This window comes from Eschrichtius robustus, chromosome 12 (genome assembly GCF_028021215.1).
Source record: "Eschrichtius robustus isolate mEscRob2 chromosome 12, mEscRob2.pri, whole genome shotgun sequence".
NCBI lineage: Eukaryota > Metazoa > Chordata > Mammalia > Artiodactyla > Eschrichtiidae > Eschrichtius > Eschrichtius robustus.
Genome location: NC_090835.1, coordinates 4,948,643 through 4,968,983, shown reverse-complemented (window position 1 = coordinate 4,968,983; position 20,341 = coordinate 4,948,643). Strand labels below are relative to the sequence as shown.

The 20,341-nt window shown below is 44.4% G+C and overlaps 2 protein-coding genes across 3 annotated transcripts in view; one reads left to right on the top strand and one right to left on the bottom strand.

The window, feature by feature from the left end:
* The window catches only part of MKRN2 (makorin ring finger protein 2), a 28,582-nt gene extending 9,192 nt beyond the window's left edge, over positions 1-19,390 (top strand). Inside the window, exons 2-8 of one of the 2 annotated variants that reach the window (XM_068557262.1) lie at positions 4,597-4,725; positions 5,644-5,825; positions 6,684-6,988; positions 7,893-8,107; positions 9,781-9,891; positions 17,735-17,879; positions 18,058-19,390. In XM_068557262.1, coding sequence (XP_068413363.1) covers positions 4,597-4,725; positions 5,644-5,825; positions 6,684-6,988; positions 7,893-8,107; positions 9,781-9,891; positions 17,735-17,879; positions 18,058-18,195 — 1,225 coding nt within the window. In that variant the 3' untranslated portion in view covers positions 18,196-19,390. Of the gene's footprint in view, positions 1-4,596; positions 4,726-4,762; positions 4,823-5,643; positions 5,826-6,683; positions 6,989-7,892; positions 8,108-9,780; positions 9,892-17,734; positions 17,880-18,057 lie in introns of those variants that run through there. The other variant, XM_068557263.1, reaches the window with a different exon arrangement.
* The window catches only part of RAF1 (Raf-1 proto-oncogene, serine/threonine kinase), a 71,922-nt gene continuing 70,870 nt past the window's right edge, over positions 19,290-20,341 (bottom strand). Inside the window, exon 17 of the mRNA XM_068557261.1 lies at positions 19,290-20,321. Coding sequence (XP_068413362.1) covers positions 20,178-20,321 — 144 coding nt within the window. The 3' untranslated portion in view covers positions 19,290-20,177. The remainder of the gene's footprint in view (positions 20,322-20,341) is intronic.

The window sequence follows — 20,341 nt, the reverse complement described above, 5'->3', positions numbered from 1 at the left end:
GTATATGTATAACTGATTTCACTTTGTTAAAAAGCAGAAACTAACACACCGTTGTAAAGCATTTATACTCCAATAAAGATGTTAAAAAAAAAAATACCATATGCCTTACCCTCAAGGATTGCCACTCTTAAAAAGGCTATTGTCTGTCTTTCCACATTGTTAAAATGCAGATGTGTGCGTGTGTGTAGTTAGTGTTTACCAAAATGAGAGCATACTGTACGTGCTGTTTTAACATTTTTTAATTGTAAAATGTACATAACATAAATTTATCCTCTCAACCATTTTTTTAAAAAATTTTATTTATTTATTTATTTATTTGTGGCTGTGTTGGGTCTTCGTTTCTGTGCGAGGGCTTTCTCTAATTGCGGCAAGTGGGGGCCACTCTTCATCGCGGTGCACGGGCCTCTCAACTATCGCGGCCTCTCTTGTTGCGGAGCCCAGGCTCCAGACGCGCAGGCTCAGTAATTGTGGCTCACGGGCCTAGTTGCTCCGCGGCATGTGGGATCTTCCCAGACCAGGGCTCGAACCCGTGTCCCCTGCATTGGCAGGCAGATTCTCAACCACTGAGCCACCAGGGAAGCCCCTCTTAACCATTTTTAAGTGTTCAGTTAAGGAGTAGTAAGTACGTTCACACTGTTGTGCAGCCATCACCACCATCCACCTCCAGAACTCTTTTCATCTTCCCAACCTAAAACTGTGTCCCCTTTATACACTAACTCCTCATTCTGCCTCCCCCAAACCCTGACCACACCCATTCTCCTCCCTCTTTCTGTGAATTTGACTATTCTAAGCACCTCTCATCAGTGGAATCACACAGTGCTGTCTTTCTGTGTCTGGCTTCCGTCAGTTGGCATAACATCCTCAAGGTTCATCCCTGTTGTAGCACAAGTCAGACTTTCCTTCCTTTTTAAGGCTGAGTAATATTCCATTGTATGTGTAGACCACATTTTGTTTATCCATTCATCCTCTGATGGACGCTTGGATTGTTTTCTTTCACCTTTTGGCTACTGTGAATAATGCACTGTGAACAGGGGTGTACAAATACTTGAGTTTTTGCTTTCAGTTCTTCTGTGTATATACTCAAGAGTGGAATTGCTGAATCATGTGGTAATTCTATTTTTAATTTTTTGAGGAACCGCTGTACTGTTTTACATAGCGGCTACACCATTTTACTGTATATTCTGTTATATAATATGCTTTTCTCAGTTAATCATCTTCAACTCTCCATGTCAGCAAATTATCTGATACCTAGTCTGTACTCAGATTTCCCCATTTGTCCCACAAATGTTTCTTACAGCTGGTTTGTCCAAACCAGAATATAATCCAGGGCCAAATATTGCATTGGTTATTACATACCTTATATTCTGTCTACTAATCTAGTGCAGTTTCCTCCTTTTTAAATTTTCTTCTTTTAACAGCTTTATTGAAGTATAACTTGGACTGTGTCTATATGTAGCCTATATAGGCTGTATAATAGTCTTTATAAGGACCATTCTGTTCCTATAGATTTGCCCCTTTTTTAACACTACTTATAAATTGATTCATGCAACATGTGGTCTTTTGTGTCTAACTCATTTCACTTACTATAATGTGTTTGCATCTCATCCTTGTAGCGTGTATCATTATTCGTTCCTTTTTATTGCCAAATAATATCCCGTTGTATGGATATATTACATTTTATCTATCTGTTCACCAGTTGATGGAATTGTCAGAGTTTTCACCTTTTGACTATTATGAATAATGTTGCTATGAACATTCACATATTATACACATATTTGTGTGAACATATGTTTTCATTTCTCTTGGGTAAACACCTAGGACTGGAATTGTTGAGTCATATGGTAAATTTATGTTTAAGTTTTTAAGAAACCACCAAATCATTTTCCAAACCCAGGCCCCCCCCCCCTTATTTTTTTTCCATGACACTTCCTTGGTAAAGAGATCTGGCCCACATACTGCCTCTTCTTTTGTATTTATCTGGTTGCTTCCTCATGAGGTCTTTTAGCTTGTTCCCAATCCCCCTGTATTTCCTATAAACTAGAAGTTAGATTTGAAGTTTTGTTGGATTCAAGTTAAATGTTTTTGGCTAGGATACATGGCAGGTTATGTTGTATACTTCATTCATATTGGGGAACATCCGCAGACATGTAATGTTTGAGGTTTTTTGGTTTTTGTTTTTCCATATAGATACTGGGTCCAGCATCATTTGTTGAATTACCTTGACAGCGTTTATCAAAAGTTAATTGATCGTGCATGTGTGATTCTATTTACAAGCTTTTTAAAGAGCCTTCCTCAGCCTCCTTGAACTCCAGTTTCTGTCTCTTCACTTCAGCAAGACAGCAGTGCTCTGCTTGGGGTTCCCCTCCCTGCACCAAGGTCCAAAATATGCCTCAAGGCAGAAAGCCAGGCTCGCCTCCCTTGTTTTCCTTCTCTTCAAGGGCCAGTCTTGTGTTGCCTTTTGTCCGTGTCTGAAAGCAGTTGTTTCATATATTTTGTTCTGTTTTCTAGTTTTTCACAGTGGAAGGGCAGGTTCCATGCTCCTCCAAAGCTGGAAGCAAAAATCTGTTCTTTCTCTTTCTTCTTCTTGTACTTTAGTTTGGATAGTTTCTATTGCTTTGTCTTCAAGTTTTCTGAGATTTTCTTATATAGTGTCTAATCTGCCGTTACAATGTAATTCTCATTTCATGTATTGTAGTTTTCACTTCTAGAAGTTCCATTTGGTTCTTTTTTATATCGTCCATTTCTTCCCATGTTATTTTTGTGTTTTCCTTAAAATCTTCAGCATATAGAACATATCTGTAATAGCTGGGTTTTTTTGTTTTGTTTTTAAGTTTTTATTTTATATTGGAGTATAGCCGATTAACAATGTTGTGATAGTTTCAGGTGCACAGCAAAGTGACTCAGTCATACCTATACGTGTATCCATTCTCCCCCAGACTCCTCTCCCATCCAGGCTGCCACATAACATTGAGTAGAGTTCCCTGTGCTATGCAGTAGGTCCTTGTTGGTTATCCTTTTTAAATATAGCAGTGTGTACGTGTCAGTCCCAAACTCCCTAACTATCCCTTCCCTCCACCCTTCCCCCCTGGTAACCATAAGTTCGTTCTCTAAGTCTGTGAGTCTGTTTTGTTTTGTAAATACGTTCATTTGTATCATTTCTTTTTAGATTCCACGTATAAGCCATATCATATGATATTTCTCTTTCCCTGTCTGACTTTGCTTCACTCAGTGTGACAATCTCTAGGTCCATCCATGTTGCTGCAAATGGCATTATTTCATTCTTTTTTATGGCTGAGAATGTTACATTGTATGTATGTACCACATCTTCTTAATCCATTCCTCTGTCGATGAACATTCAGGTTGCTTCCATGTCTTGGCTATTGTAAACAGTGCTGCAATGAACATTGGGGTGCATGTATCCTTTTGGACCATGTTTTTCTCCAGACATATGCCCAGGAGTGGGATTGCAGGGTCATACGGTAGCTCTGTTTTTAGTTTTTTAAGGAACCTCCATGCTGTTCTCCGTTAGTGGCTGCACCAATTTACATTCCTACCAACAGTGCAAGAGGGTTCCCTTCTCTCCACACCCTCTCAAGCATTTATTGTTTGTGGATTTTTTGATGATAGCCTGTCATAGCTGGTTTTAAAGTCCTTGTCTGCTGAGTCCATCATCTGTCATTCCTGTTATTGACTAATTTTTCTCCTGGTTACATTTTCCTGCTTTTTGGTATGTCTAGTAATTTTTGATTGGATGCCGAACATTGTGAGTGTTTTTGAGCATTTGGATTTTTTTGTCTTCCTTCAAAGAATGTTAAAGTTTGTTTTAGCTGACAATAAGTTATTTGCTATCAGCTAGATCGTTTTGAAGCTTGTTTTTTTTTAAAAAACTTTATTAGGGCAGGTCTAAAATCTCTTTATTTGGGGACTTGTTTGCCCTTAATGCCAAGGCATGTCCCTCTACAGTTTCCTCTGAGTATTCAGCCAGGCCTCTCTGCTCTGGCTGGACAGAACTAGAACGCCTCCCAGTTGTTCTTTCAGGGCCAGAATTGGACAACTTAGTGGAACATTCTTATATGTGTCTCCTGGTGCTCCACTATCTTACTTGAGCCTCACCACAGTTTATAGTAGAGTAGCCCGTGTAATTTTCGTTTTATAGGTAAAGGTAGGAAGGCCCAGGGAAGTTGGTTTTGTGACTTGCTTACACGTGGCAGAGCTAGATCTTGAGCCCAGGTCTCTGACTCCTTTACAACCATACCCTTTAAAATCCATGAGAACAGAGCAGTCTTTCAGTGTGCATTTTCTCAGTCATGAGGCTCACATTTTACGTATGTGGCATATCTTAAGTCAAGAGGATATATCTTAAGACAGAAATGCATGGGATCATTTTTCTTCCAGAAAAGCTGTCATTGAAATAGATGTGGTGCATCTAAAATCACTGTCTTAGAGACAAGGACATAAGTGTACCTGCAGTGCCCAGGAGAGCCTTGATACATAGTATATGCACAGTGTGTGTTTATATACTGGGTTCAAGAATTTGGTGATTTTCCAAAGCAAAGTGTGCTTCTAAAAGTTTTATGCCTCTGCTTGTCTCATCAGGTATTTTATGCATGGTGTGTGTCGGGAAGGAAACCAGTGCCTGTTCTCACATGACTTGGCAAACAGCAAGCCATCTACCATCTGCAAATACTACCAGAAGGGCTGCTGCGCCTACGGAACTCGTTGCAGGCAAGAACCCGCTTCTGTCGCCAGCTGTTGCACTGAGTTCACTACCTTCAGGGATTTAAATCCTGGGTCTTGATGATGGGAAAACTTTAGTTTAAAAGTAATGTTACGAAAATAATTTTGAAACCTCAAATTTAGTACCGTTAAAATAATTTTAATTTTTCAAAGTCACTTTTCATGCCTCTTCTTATGAGTCTATAGTCATAAATTTGCCCTCACAGTATACGTAAGATTTTCTGTCTTGCCTTTTTTTTACCATGTCATAAGCTCCTTCCAGTGCTGCTACTTTGTCTTAACTGTAACTTTATAATTCTTCATCACGTTGACGTACCATCATTTTATTAACTATCCCTGTATTAGATAGTTAAGGGGCTTCCAGTTTTTTGCTATGAGTGCAATGAACATTTATGAGCATGTAGAATCTTCCTTTTTTACTGACATCTGTAGGCAAGTTTTGTAACTTCTAGACAGGAGAACATTCCAGAACCTGTTCCTGTGCTGTTGTCGTGAAGGGCTGATCTGCTTTCCTGGGCTGCAGAGCTCCCTTCAGTCCTTCCTCTTTGCTGCCTGGGATGTGGGAAGTTGGCCCACTCTGCCCTCCCCCTGCCAGTGGGCGCGCCCAAGAGACAGTCCAGGACAAGCCAGTCAGTCAGCATCTCCGGAACCGTCGGGCTCTCTTTGTGTGGTCTGGGCGGTACATCTGTCCCACTCAGGTCCCACAAGGACACTTAAGTGGAGGTGATAGACAGCAGTGTACTACTCACTCTGAATTGCCAGGCAGTTCTTACTAATTGATGAGATTTTTATCCATTAAAATACGGGAAACGACTGAGCAGAAGGAGGGATGTTCCAGGTCTGGGGAATGCGGGAGGTACGTGCGTGTGGTGTGTCCGTAACGCATCTGCTGTGTGTTTTGTTCAGATACGATCACACGAGGCCCTCTGCTGCAGCTGGTGGGGCCATGGGCACTGTTCCCCACGGGGTGCCCTCCCTGGGTTTCCACAGTCCTCACCCTCCTTCTGACCTCACTGCATCAATCGTGAAAACTAACTTACATGAGCCTGGGAAACGTGAAAAGAGGACATTGGTACTTAGAGACCGAAGTGAGTGAGCAGAATCCTTCTGTTGCCTTTTTGAACAGCACTCTTGCTTTCCTTGGCCTTCTCTTGTCAAAGGGGGTCCTAACCTCACACCCAGAACGGTCCTGAGAACAGGCTTCATCTGGCTGCAGAGCATTCAGATGACGCATTAGGCCTCGTGTCCGTGTGTGTCCTCGTCTCTGCTCGTGTCCTGACGTATGACATCATATGTTCAGCATGTGATAGGCAGATCCCATCCTAAGCACACAATAAGTCCATCCCGTCAGCTACATCCCCTCGGAAAATGTTAGAAGCCTGATGGGTAGGCAGCAGCTCCCGTGTGAGAAGCGGGTGGGTGGCCGAAGGACAGTCTGACTCTGGCCTCAGGACCCAGAGACTTGCTCCAGATTTTCATTCTCCTTCACTTTAAAAAGATTGGTAACTTTACTGGTAAAAAGGAAACCACTGTATTCTATTGACCTCATTCTGAATTCCTTTTGACTTATACTTTGTTTTCTTTAAAAAAAAATTTTTTTAAGTGTAACTGGTCCATGTGTTGAGATTTCCATACTTGCCATTTTTAAAAAGGAACATTAGTGTTATTTTATATAAATATATCATGGTCTGCTTTGCTCTTTCCCTATGTTGCCAATTATGGTTTTTTGTTTTTTATTATGATTCTAAGTAATATCACTCTGAACATTTTTTCCTTTTATTTTTCCCCTCTTGGCCTGTTTTTTTCCATACATCCCAAGAGTGAAATTCCCAAAGTCAGGGTTAATTTGTCAGGTTTTGACTGATTGCTTACCAGAAAGGTTGGGCCAGTTTTCATATGTGTGTGTGTGTGTGTGTGTGTGTGTGTGCTGTGTGTTTTATTTTAAGATCTCTCTGGCATGGCTGAAGAAAAGACTTGCCCAAGTGTGATGAGTAATCCCGGAGGCTGCAGAGACCCGCAGAACAGCCCGGAGCTGAAGCCGCATTCCTACCTAGAAGCAATCAGGAGTGGTCTCGACAACGTAGAAGCTAGCAGCTCCTACAGCAGCGAGCAGCAGCTGTGCCCCTACGCAGCTGCCGGGGAGTGCCGATTTGGGGATGCTTGTGTCTACCTGCATGGGGAAGTTTGTGAAATCTGTAGGTTACAAGTCCTGCACCCGTTCGACCCAGAGCAAAGGAAAGCTCACGAGAAGGTACAGTTGCAAGCCTTTATGTGAAGTCGTTTTAAGGAATTTGAAGTGCACTAAGTGACAAAATCGGTATTTCTGTAAGCATCTTTCTGCCAGTAATACCTGCATTCTGTACCTGGCCAGCCAGGCCGAGTTCTGGAGAATTTGAGGATTTCAGTGTTGGAAGGGACCTTGCAGGTCATTAGGCTCCCGTGTTTGTGCAGGCTTCTGCTCAGCACAGGGCTGTGGAGGTTGTCTGAACCCTCTGCCGTCTCCCGGCGGGTGTTCAGGTGAGCGCAGGTTAGAGCTTCCCTCCTCCCCAGGGACATGACATCCAGGTGCTGTGCTGTGGGTTCGGCTTGAGTGTGCGTCCACTGTGCCAGGGCCTGGGTCCTAGGTCCTTTGCATTGATTCTGGTGCCTGATGCGTGGTGCTGTGCGGGGGACATGCTCTGTTCACCTGCCTCCTGAGTGAAGGGATTCGTTCAGTAACTGGTTCTCGTAGGAAGAAGTGATGCTGCTGACCTCTGACCCTGGCCTGTCAGCCTGATGTTTTAGATTAAGGGTTATTTGGCATTTCTGGTGTTGGTGTTGGGAAAGGCGGTACCCAGAGGGGCAAGGAGACCAGGGTCCCAGTCTTTGGGACCTCCTTGACCCCACAGTGGCCCTCTAATCTTCTTGGGCCTCTGGTCTCGGCTTTAAATTGGAAGTGACCGTGGAGCAGTGCCGACAAGCAGGGGGGCGAGCCAGTGGTGGTCTTGAGAGAGCTTTGTGTCCCGAATGCAGGGCGTGGCCGGACCTGCCTGAAGCAGCCACAGTCCCCATTCCCTCCCGATCCTGGTTGTACTGTGTGGCCGGCAGTCACTCCAGGCTCTCACCACTCCCCAGCCCAGAACCAAAGGTTTCCTTCCTCCCTCCCTGTACTTCAGATCTGCATGTCAACATTCGAACACGAGATGGAGAAGGCCTTTGCCTTCCAGGCGAGTCAGGACAAAGTGTGCAGCATCTGCATGGAGGTTATCCTCGAGAAGGCGTCAGCCTCGGAGCGGAGGTTCGGGATCCTTTCCAACTGCAACCACACGTATTGCCTGTCTTGCATCCGGCAGTGGAGGTGTGCCAAGCAGTTTGAGAACCCAATCATCAAGTAAGTGCAGCAGGGGTCTTACCTATAGAATCTGGGAGAAGGTTTGATTTGGGATCTGCTTCCATCCACAGGGAAGCCTTCCCTTGTCCTCCACAGGTGAGTGGTGAGTCCTTGAGCAGGGACTTGAGCAAGTCGCAGACCCTCCCTGAGCCCAACTGCCTTTTCCTTTAAAACACGGGTGACAATTCCTGCCAGGCATTTAGGGTGTTGGGGGGACACTCAGCAGGGATCCTCTGTGTGAGAAGGCCCATTTGACTCTGGCACAGTTACTGGTGGTCCACCCGTAGGCCGACTGCCTTTTTTTATTTAATCTGTAACGTAGGGCTTATTTGAGGACTAAATGGAATAGTGCATGTAACACATTTCACGTTATGTCTGATAACATGGGATGTACTCAGTGAGCCAACAGAGGGTTTCATCCCCCAGCTTTATTGAGAGATAACTTACACATAACATCATAGGATCCTTAAATTCCACAGTGGGGTGGGAGAAAAGCTAAGTCATAGTGAGAAGTTACTGCGTGCTGTGTACTGTCAGAAACTTCACATACATTAAGTCGTAATTCTCTCAGAGACCCTTGATCATCATTCTCATTTTATGTATAGGGAAACTCAGATATGGTGAGGTCAAGTAACTTGCCTGAAGTTACACATTCGTATGGTAAAATAACAGCTTTATTGAGATAAAAATGTACAATTCAGAGGGTTTTTTTTTAATGTATTCAGAGTTGTGCAGCTGTTGTTACTATAGTCTAATTTTAGAACATTTTCATCATCTTAAAAAGAAACCTCTACCTACAGTCATTGCCTGTTTATCCCTCTTTCCAGCCCCTGGCAACCACTAATCTCCTCTTTCTCTATGAATTTACCTGTTCTGGACATTTCATATAAATGGAATCATACAATATGTGGCCTTTGTGTCTGGCTTCTTTCACTCATCATGTTTTAAGAGTTCACCCATATTGTAGCATGGATCAGTACTCCTTTTTTAGTGACTATAAATAATATTCTATTGTATGGCTAGACCACATTTTGTTTATGCATTCATCAGTTGATGGACATTTGGGTTGTTTCCACCTTTTGGCTATTATGGCTAGTGTGCCTATGAACATTTGTGTATTTGTTTGAATACTATTTTCAGAACTTTTGGGTATATCCTTAGGAGTGGAGTTGCTGGGCATATGGAAACTCTGTGTTTAACATTTTGAGAAACTGCTAGACTGCCATCCAAAGTGGCTGAACCATTTTACATCCCCATCAGCAACATAGGAGGATTCCAGTTTCTCCACATTCTTGCTTGCCAGCACTTAGTTGTCTTGATTTCTGATGTTAGCCATCCTAGCAGGTGTGAAGTGATACCTTAGTATGGTTTTGATTTGCATTTCCCTGATAACTAATGGTACTGAACATCTTTTTCTGTGTTTATTGGCCATTTTGGAGAAATGCCTACTCAAATCCTTTCCCCATTTTAAAATTAGGTTGTCTTTTTTATTGTTGAGAAGAACATGTTTCAACAGTAAATTCGGTTAGAGGATTGCGTTTGTACCTTTTAGAATTCCGGGGTGGGAAACAAACACCTGGAGCGGTCATGCATTTGAGCACAAGGTTTAGTGGTGGAGTGTGCACAGGATTTGTAACTGAATCTCTCCCTTACTAACCTGATTCTTATTTCAGGTCTTGTCCAGAGTGCCGTGTGATATCAGAGTTTGTAATTCCAAGTGTGTATTGGGTAGAAGATCAGAATAAAAAGAACGAGTTGATTGAAGCTTTCAAACAGGGAATGGGGTAAGTGCTCTGCACTCAAGCGTGATCTGGTGCGGGCCTGGCTCTTGTTTCTGTCTTTGCTTCATGCAGGGCCTCCCCTGTGGGGAGGCCACTCAGTGTCTTCTTTCTCTCGGGCAGCATGCTGGGCTCTGGGGACACAGAGGTGAGCAAGCAAGGCCGTGGTGAAGTGGACTTGCTTAACGGTTCTTAAGCCGAGCAGTATCCCCTAGAAGTCCTGCTTGTAGTGCTGAGATAGCCTTTTTATCTCTGATCATTCGTTCAACAAATAGAGATGAAAGATCTATCTGATAGGCCTTTTCTAGTTGCTGGGGATGGAGCATTAAACAAATCAGACAAAAATCCCAGCCCTCACACAGTTCACATTCTACTGAAGGAAAAAATAAACAAGAATCATAAGAAACAAACAAGAAAATAGGAAAATGTTTATCGGATGGTGGGGCTAAGGAGTGAAATAAGCCTGGGAATGGGGATAGGAAATGAGGGGATTGTAGTTTCCACACTGGAGCCCAGAGGACACAGTAGGGCGACCTGCGAGCAGAGACCTCGAGGAGGCGAGGCAGCGAGCCACGTCCATGTGACTGAGAAGAACACTCCAGAGGGAGGGGACTGTCACTGCAGAGAAAGCTCCGAGGCTGGAGCGTGTCTGCCTTGTTCGGAACAGCGAGGAGCAGCTGGACGAGAGAAGCAGGTGGGGAGAACACTGGAGGCGAGGACAGGGGGGGTGGGGTGAATTGTGTAGGGCTCTGTAGGTCATTGGATAGACTAGCTTTTTTATTCTGGCTGAGGTGGGCAGCCGTCATACGGTTTTGACCAGAGGAGTGACATGATCTGATATATATTTTGAAAGGATCACTGTGGCTGGACCACTGAGAATATATTGAAAGAGGAGGCAAAAGTGGAAATGGGGAGACCAGTCAGGCTGTTAACAACAGTCCAGGCGAGATGTGGCAGTGGCTTGGACCAGGGCAGGAGGCATGGAGGTGATGGGAAGTGGTCGAATTCTGGATCTGTTTAGAAGAACTGGGATGGATTTGCTGATGCGTTGAATATGATGGAGGGGTTGAGGATTCAGATTTCACTTCCAGTGTTACCACTTTTCATTTCTTTGCTGCACTTCTATCTTTGTTGGCCAGTTTCCTCTTTCAGATATCCGTTTTTGTAAAATGTCTTGTGGGTGTATCACTGGGAAACAAGGAGGCAACACAGCTCCACTGAATAACGGATGCACAGTGACCAGTCACCGACAGACTTGGGAGGAGAGTTAGGATGGTCAGTCACTGACCATGGTGCACATGTGTTGTTCCTGTGGTGGTTTGGACTGAACTGAAGAGCTGACAGTGTGTGCTTCACATGGTCACTCACAGTTGTGTGGTGTGGTGACAGAAATTTGAACCGTGTTGCTGGGGGACCAGTGGCACTTAACGAAACCATGGTGGATTCATTTCCTGTGGCTGCCGTAACATTACCACAGACTGGGTGCTCAAAACACCAGACATCTGTTCTGTCACACTTGTGGAGGCTGGAAGTCCAAAATCCAGGTGTGGGCAAGGGTGGCTCCTCCTGGAGGCTCTGAGGGAGAATTTGTTCCAGGCCCCTCTCCTGGCTTCGGGGCGCAGCGTAACTCCAGTCTCTGTCTTTGTCTGCTCTGTGTCTTTTTCTCTCCCCTCTGACTCGTGTAAGGGTCTCTCGTAAGACCCTCCCATTGATCCAGGATGATCTCATCTTGAGATCCTTAACTCCATCAGTAAAGATCCTTTCTCCAAATAAGGTCACATTCACAGGTAGCAGGGCTTAGGATTTTGACCTGTCTTTCGGGGGCCACAATTCAACTCACCGTACACGGTGTTATCAGTCTGTTCCAGATTAACAGCAGACTGGGTGGCTTATAAACAGCAGGCATTTATTTCTCACAGTTCTGGAGGCTGGGAAGTCCAAGATCAAGGTGCCAGCATGGTCGGGTTCTAGTGAGGGCCAGCATCCTCTCACTGTGTCCTCACGTGGTGGAAGGGGTGAAGGAGCTCACCGGGTCTCTTATAAGAGCGCTAATGGCATTTATGAGGGCTCCACCCTCATGACTTAATCACCTGTCTCCTAATTCTATCCCGCTGGACATTAGGATTTCAGTATATGAATTTTAGGGGGATCCAAACATTCAGACCATAGCACATGATCCGAACCTTGCAAAGCAAGGGCTGCCTGTTTACCGGTTGGTCTGTGCCCCTGTTGATGGATACCTCTGCTGTTTCTGCTGTGTTAGCTATTTTGAATATTGTTTAGAATTCCATTTTAACTTGCAGCTTTTTAGCTTATCTCTTTTTTTAAAATGGTTTTTTCTTGGGATTACGATATACTCCTAATATTTTAGTCACAATTAATGTTCCTGCTGCCTTATATAATATGCAGTTACTTTCTCATTACCATCTTTGTGCTACAGATATAATGCATATGCATTATGTTTACATACATTAGAACAGCACAAGGTAATAATATAATTTTTTATTATTTAGGTATAATTGACAAATAAAATTATGAAATACTTAAAGTGTACATCATGGTAATTTGATATACATTGTGAAAGGAGTCCCCCATCTAGCTAATTAACACATCCATTGCCTCACAAATTTTTTTTTTCTACCGTGTTAGCAAATTCCAGTTGTACAATACAGTGTTGTCAACCACAGTCGCTATGTTTTATCTTTATTCATCTTAATAGGTGATGGTTTGTACCCTTTCACCAACCTCTCCCTACTTTCCCTGCACCCTTGCAACCACTTTGCTACTGTTTCTATGAGTTTAACTTTTTTTTTTAGATTCCCACATATATGTGATGCCGTCCAGTATTTGTCTTTCTCTGACTTATTTCACTTAGCATAATGCCCTCGAGGTCCATCCATGTTGTCACAAGTGGCAGGATTTCCTTCTTTCTCATGGCTGAATAATATTCCATTTTGTGTGTGTGTGTGTGTGTGTGTATACACACACACACACACACTACATATTCTTTATCCATTCATCTGTTAAACAACTTGTTTTCATATCTTGGATATTGTGACTAATGCTGCAGTGAACATGGGGGTGCAGGTATCTCTTCTGACAGGTGTGAGGTGATATCTAATTGTGGTTTTGATTTGCATTTCCCTGATGATTAGTGAGATTGAGCATCTTTTTATAAAGTGCCTGATGGCCATTTGTGTGTCTTCTTTGAAAAACTGTCTCTTCAGTTCCTCTGCCCATGTTTAAATCTGATTGGGTTTTGTTTTTTTGTTACTGAGTTGTATGAGTTCTTTTTGTGTATTTTGGATATTCACCCCTTACCAGATATGTGATTTGCAAATATTTTCTCCCATTCAGTAGGCTGTCTTTTCATTTTGTGATGGTTTCCTTTGTTCTGCAGAAGCTTTTTAGTTTCACGTGGTCCCTCTTGTTTATTTTTGCTTTTGTTGCCTTTGCTCTTGGTGTTAAATCCAAAAAATCATCTCCAAGACAGATGTCAGGGAGCTTGTTGCCTATGGTTTCATGTCTTACATTCAAGCCTTTAATCCATTTTGAGTTAATTTTTATGTGTGGTACAAGATTGTGGTCCAGTTTCATTCTTTCGCATGTGGCTGTCCACTTTTCCCAGCACCATTTTTTGAAGAGACTGTCCTTTCCCGATTGCATATTCTTGGCTCCTTTGTTGTAAATGAATTGACCATATATGAACAGGTTTACTTATGGGCTTTCTATGGTGTTCCATTGATCTGTGTGTCTGGTTCAGTACCATACTGTTTTGATCACTTATCGCTTTGTAAACTAATTTGAAATCAGGAAGTGCGGTGCCTCCAGCTTTGTTCTTCTTAGGATTGCTTTAGCTGTTCAGGACTTTGTGGATCTGTACAAATTTTAGGATTGTTTTTTTCTATTTCTGTGAAAACTGCCGTTGGAATTTTGGTAGCGATTGCTTGCTTTGGGTGGTAGGGACATTTTAACAGAATTCTTCTAATCCGTAAGCATGGAGTATCTTCCCCTTTTATGTGTCGTCTTTGATTTCATTCACCAGTGTCTTGTAGTTTTCAAGTGTATGACTCTTTCACCTCCTTGGTGTTTCTAGGTATTTTATTCTTCTTGATGCAATTGTAAATGGTATTGTTTTCTTAATTTCTCTTTCTGATGATACGTCATTGTTAGTATATGAAAAAACAACTGCTTTTTGTATATTGATTTTGTATCCTGCAACTTTAATGTGTGGGATGTAATATTTACACGCATTAGAACCTCACAAGGTAATAATTTTTGCCTTAAAACTTGTGTATTTTTTTAAGAGTAAAAAAGTTTATATTTACTCACATATAATATTTCCAATGCTCTGTCATTTGGTATGTAATTCCCTCCAATTGATACAGTTGCCCTTCAGCCTCAAGAACTTCCTTTAACATTTTGCTGATCTGCTGGTGATGAGTTTGAAGGTTTTCTTTTTATCAGAAATAGCTTCTTTTCCCCCCCATTCTTGAAGGATATTTTCATTGAATTTATTGGTCTAATTGGTCTTATTCACATATTTGCCTCCTCTTTCAATGAGTAAAATTCTGAGATAATAGTTTGGGGTTTCCCCCCCTCTTCTTTCAGCACTTTGCAAATGTCGTTCCACTGTATAACCTGGCCTCTGTAGTTTCTGATGAGAAGTCGTGTGTGATTCAGATTGTAGTATGTCATTTTTCTGGGTCTTTATCCTGGTTTCAGCAGTTTGATATTTTGCCTAGGAGTGAGTTTTTTCGTATTTTACTGCTTGGTTTTCTCTGAATTTGATATTATTCACCAAATTTAGAGAAATTCTGGCCATTGTTTCATCACATTTTTTACTACCCTGTTTTTCTTCTGGGATTCTAATTACAGGTGATAGACTTTTTTATATTGTCCTATAAGTTTCAGGCTCTTTTTTTTTTTTTTCTTCCAATCTTGTTTCCTCTCTGCTCATGTTCTTGAACACATGTATAGTAGCTGCTGTGAATCCTTGGTATCTTGAAGTTAGACTCTGTTGATTGTCCTTTAAGAATGGGTCACATTTTACTGATTCTTCATTGAGTTATTTTGGATTGTAACCTAGACACTGTAAATCTTACCTTGTAGAGACTCTGGATTCTGTTAGGTTCATTTATAAAACGTTAATGTTTTTGTTTTAATAGGCAGAGAAATTGTTTAGAGTCCAACTCTTGGGCAGCAGGTCAAATCTCAGTTCAGTTTTTTTATCCTTAGCTGAGTTGCCTTGAGCCTGCTGCATTGATGTGTGGGTTAGGGGCTGGTCCGGGATTTGGGAGGAGTTAGTATGCAGTATTTGGATGGGTCCCTCTCAGGCCCTTTTCTTTGGGGGACTGTTTCCTCGCTTCCAATGGTTGATTTCCACCAACTCTTTTTGTTCTTCAGGCCGGAAAGACTTGATTTTTCCACTGGAGTTTTAGCCACCCTGCGTAGATACTTGCCTGGAGCCTGCTCTAGGTTAAGTGCTATTTTTTCTTAAAAAGATAACTCAGTCTCTTGCCATTCCATTCTTCCAGGTGTCTAATCTCTTGAAGAATCCTACTTTTGTTCACTCTCCAGTGCGTTCAGGTCTTTTAATAGTATCTGTATTTCTAGTTCATCTGCAGGAAGGGTACTAAAAGCGAAACTGTACATTATCTTTTTAAATAGTTCCTTTAAGTTGCATATTGATTACTAAAGGCTTGGTATCTTCTTGTTTTACCATTTTTACCTCCTGCGATGTTCTTGTGTGTCCACCAGAGGGCAGGAGTGGCAAGGCAGAGGGGTCCAGCCTGTAGAAAGGAGCTCTGCCAGTGCAGTTGTCTGAAAAGTCACGTTATTGCTGTTTGTTTGGGTCTTCCTGGCCTTGCTTTCTGTTGATGACAGTGTTTTCATGCATTCCACAGACATTTACTGAGCTGCAGGCCAGGTTCCCTCAAGCTAAACACCAATGTGGGATATAGAGTAAAATTCAGTAAGAAATTTCATGGGAAATTACAAAAGGACAATTATGATACAGGTTATCTGGTGACAGATTCATCATGAGAGGCCCGAGCCAGATGTCACAATAGAGAAGGCACTGGGATCCACCTGGGAGTGTCAGGGAAAGCAGGATGGGAATGGGACCCTGAGCCCTGAAGCATGAATAGTCCGTGTGTCGGGGTTGGGGGCTGGGATGGCAGATGGGATGACATGGATGCAGAATGGTGCAGATTTTGTGTTTGGGGAGCAGTGGGCGTGGTCCCTGGGGTTGAAAGAAGTGTGTCGAAGGATGTGGGACCTACAGGGACACAGGCACAAGTCTGAAGGGGCCTTGAGTGGTCTTGAAGAACAGGACGACAAGGGACACACTGTTTGGGGAAGCTCCTCTGAGGTGTGTGGAGAGAGTAGAACCTGGTGGGAGGGAGGGAGGCCAGTTGAGACTGGACCATGGCAGGCAGGCAGGCAACAGAGGATGGTGCCCCGAACGCGTCAACGGTGTGGGAACCGAGAGGATGGTCGACTGGGGAGGTGCTTTGTAGGCAGAAGTAACAACGGGATGTGGGTGCTGAGAACAAAGATGGAGTCGGAGTGATCTGTAGGCTTATGTCCCTGGTAACCAGATAAAGCTTGGGGTGGGGGCGGGGGGGAATCATTTTGGGGTGGGGACCAGAGAATAATGTTTTGAACCTGACGAGTTTGTTAAAGCCAGTGTCCCGTAGACCCTGTTACGAACTCGCCACTTGAGCGGTCATTTGAAGATCTGCTCAGAACCTCGGGGACAGTGGGCCATGGATGGCGTCTGGTCCACAGACCTCTGCTCGAATCCACTCCCCAGTCACCTGTGCTTGAGTCAGACCTGGTGGAAGTGGACAGCTGCTGGGGAGCTTTTCTTTGTGCTGCTCTGAGGCCCACCTCAGGGGCTTTCACCACCGTCTCTGCCGTCGTCCCCTTGTCTGAGAAAACAGGAAACACTGACGTCAAGAAGGTCCCTTCCTTGTCTGCCACCACCACGTACCCCATCCCCGCGGCAGGCTGCCCTTTCTGCTGGGATTTGGCTTCATTTCTGCACCTTCCCCGCCCTTCTGGCTTCTCTTCCTCTGCAACGTGGGATCACTTATGATTACATAAGCCAAATTTCATTTCAGCAAGAAGGAATGGGAATTGTCTGTTCGGTTCTCTGTTTGGTTCTAAGTTTCCTCAGGAGCAGGGGTTTGTAACATAGGGGTCTGTAGCTAGAAACTGAAGATGGGGGGAAAATCTTTTTAACTTTCTGATAACTGCATTTTGTAGACCTATGTGTCTTCTTTTATGCATTTAAAAACATTGTTCCGAGAAGGGTTCTGTATAGAGTTAAGAAGCCCTGCTCTGGAGGGTGGGGACCAAGGAAAATTGGAATGAGACCTGTAACTTTAGGCAGCTGCTAAAGCCTGCTGCTTTCCCTGTGACTCCTAAGTAAAGGCTTCCTGTGGTCACCTTGACATCACTGCTGGCCAGAGGAAGGGGAACTTTCCTGGGTGAAGCTCCTGTTGGGACTTTGAGCTGAGGCAAGTAGCCCAGCTCCAGAACCTTGGAGCCCAGACAGCTGGCCCGGAGGAATGGTCAGGCCTACCTGCCCCTGGAGGCCTCTGGAGCACTGCAGGCTCAAAACACAGTGGGGGCCCCACGCACGTTAAATTCCACGTGAGGCAGCATATCGTGGTGCAAGTACCGTCCAGCTTGGAAATCAGCATCCAGCCTTTCGGAGCCTCATTTTCAGCACCTCTGACCTGAGGCTGACCTGGCTCTGGTAGGGATGGAGGAAGACAGTGGTTCATCTGCACCCCAGATTTTCCCACTGTTCTTTTGATCTTTTCTTCCTGCTTTTCAGAAAAAAAGCTTGTAAATACTTTGAGCAAGGCAAAGGGACCTGCCCATTTGGAAGCAAATGCCTTTACCGCCATGCTTACCCTGATGGGCGGCTAGCAGAACCAGAGAAACCTCGGAAACAGCTCAGTTCTGAAGGCACCGTGAGGGTAAGGACTTCGCCATCTCTTGTCAGGAACACCCACCTGTAGGCATATCCGGGGACTGCTCCTGGCCCCTCCTTGTAGCTTTGGCAGAAGGGCGTGTGGTAGGCAAACGAAATAGAAGCTGCTTAGCTTTCACATTGCCTTTAGCAGTAACCAGGCATGTTTGCTGGCTGTTTTGCAGTTCTTTAATTCAGTGCGGCTCTGGGATTTCATTGAGAACCGAGAGAGCCAGCATGTCCACAACACTGAAGACGTCGACATGACAGAGCTTGGGGACCTCTTCATGCACCTCTCCGGAGTGGAGTCATCAGAACCCTGAAGAGTAGGTGGTCGCCCTGCGTCTTCGGCTCCACCAGCCGAGCCTTCCCCAAGCCAGGGTGTGCAGCGCTTCCTTCACGGCAGCCTGGGGTGGCGTGTCACTTGGATTTGAGTGGGGTTGTATTTAACCTTGGTCTCATCCACTCCATTATTACAGCCATGGGAAGAGTGAGGATATAAAATAACCTTAACACATATATGGAATCGCTGCTTCTCTAGTTGCTATTTATCTTAGTTGCACCTCAAACTCCTCAGGGGGGCCAGCTGACCAGCCAGAGTTTTCATTGATTGATTCAGACCAGCCTGGCTCTCGTCCTCGAGGACCGTGCAGCTGCCTCTAAAAGCAGCAGATTCATTTATCTTACCAAAGGATTCCTGTGTGGTGAACCTCCCTAGTATACTGAAATAGTGTGGTCAACACTGGATTTGTATATTGCTTTTCAAAAACCACGCTGCACACCTTAGCACAAAAACTTGACTTAGGGCTCTGCAGTGTCCCAAATCAGGGGAGAAGTCTTGCTGCGGGACGTTCAGCAGACAGGTATAAACCTTCTTACCTGGGGGTGGGGGCTCTTGAAGTAGCAGGAAGCAGAGATACGGCCCCTCTTCTACGGTTTGTGTTAGGGTCACAGTCAGTCAGAGTAATTTTGCACACATGCCTCCAGGGGAGACTCTCACCTGCTGGCTTGTGCCCCGAGGGCTCGTGTGTGTTTTTATCTGTAAAACCTGGCTTTGATTTGAAATTTTATAAAATCTTAACAGCTAAGAACAGTTTCTGGTTCTGATATAGCGGTGGTCCTGAAGAGAACTGAGTACAAGTCTTCTGTCATCAGTAGTGATTTTAATTGAAGGAACATTAGAACTTAAGGAACTCCAAGCCTAAATTATTTTTATAGACAGCTGTAGACACCAAAATGTTTTATTAAAGAAGAAAGTCTACTCTTTACCTGATTTGGAGTAAGAAGGGTGACAAAGGCTGAATTCAATTCCCAGCAGAGGCTCTGGGCCCATTTCCTGTTGAGTTCTGCTCCCAAAGGCATGAACAAATGGAGTTCAAGCTGTGAGCTCAGGATTTAAAAAAGGAGGAAACAGCCATTAAACCTACATTTAATTTATTTTATTAAAATAACAAATTGAATAACTGTATTTTGTCAGGCGCAATAAAAACAAAAATTAAACCCAAATTATCAAGAAAACCTGTGTTCCTGGCTTCCTTGCATATGATGACATAGGGACCAGGCTGGCGGGGCGGGGGGGGGGGGGGGGGGCGGCCCCGCCCCATAGGGGCAGCTCCTGGAAGACAAATTCAGCACAATGGAAGACTGCTCCCTGAGAGGGCGGAGACTGGGAGGGGCACGCCAAGCACCTCTTCTGGAAAACCATCCCAAAGCACTAGAGACCTTCAAGAAAAGGAAGTGTCCCCAAAGTCAAGTCCATAGTACCAAAGCAGGCTCCTCCAGGCTGCCACGGTCTCGACAGTCCTGGGCTGTTTGGTGCATTATGTGCAAAACTACCTGTTTGGTGCCACACCACGTATCTCTGAAGAGAAGTCCGTCCGTCCTTCTGTGGTAAGCGTTCCTCGTGGGAGCTGATTTCCAAAATCCACACGTCCCCACGTCACGGCTGGTTTGCCTGCTACCTGCATTTCCCCTCTGAGTGCTTTTTCTTGCCCTAAAAATACTCGTTTAGCCAACAGCTGGGGCCCCAGATCATGTACTGCCATCAGCAGCCACCGGTGCATCTGAAGGAGGCTTGGCTCATGAGCACAGGGGTTGCGGGTGAGCAGGACAAACCAACACTGTGAATGGCTTCCTCCTCCCAGGGCCAGAGGGGTAGAAAAGGCAACGTGAAGTTAAGGCCCTGTGAGTGGTCTAGAAGGTCCTTAGCAGCAGCTTCTCTGAAGACGAGCAATGTCCCCGCAGAAAGGTGATGCCTGCTGACTTCCCTTCCCACCTGGTGGCCTGAGTGCAGGTGCAGAGTCAGCTAGAAGACAGGCAATCTAGGGGATGTGGTCAGCGTGCAGGCATTGATGTCCTCGGTATGGGCCGCCCGGTGCAGGGATGGCTCAGAAGCGCTCCGGTTGATTTTCGGTAGAGAGTGTTGGAGCAGCTCAATGGAGGACAGGATCTGAAACGAGGCCATAAAAT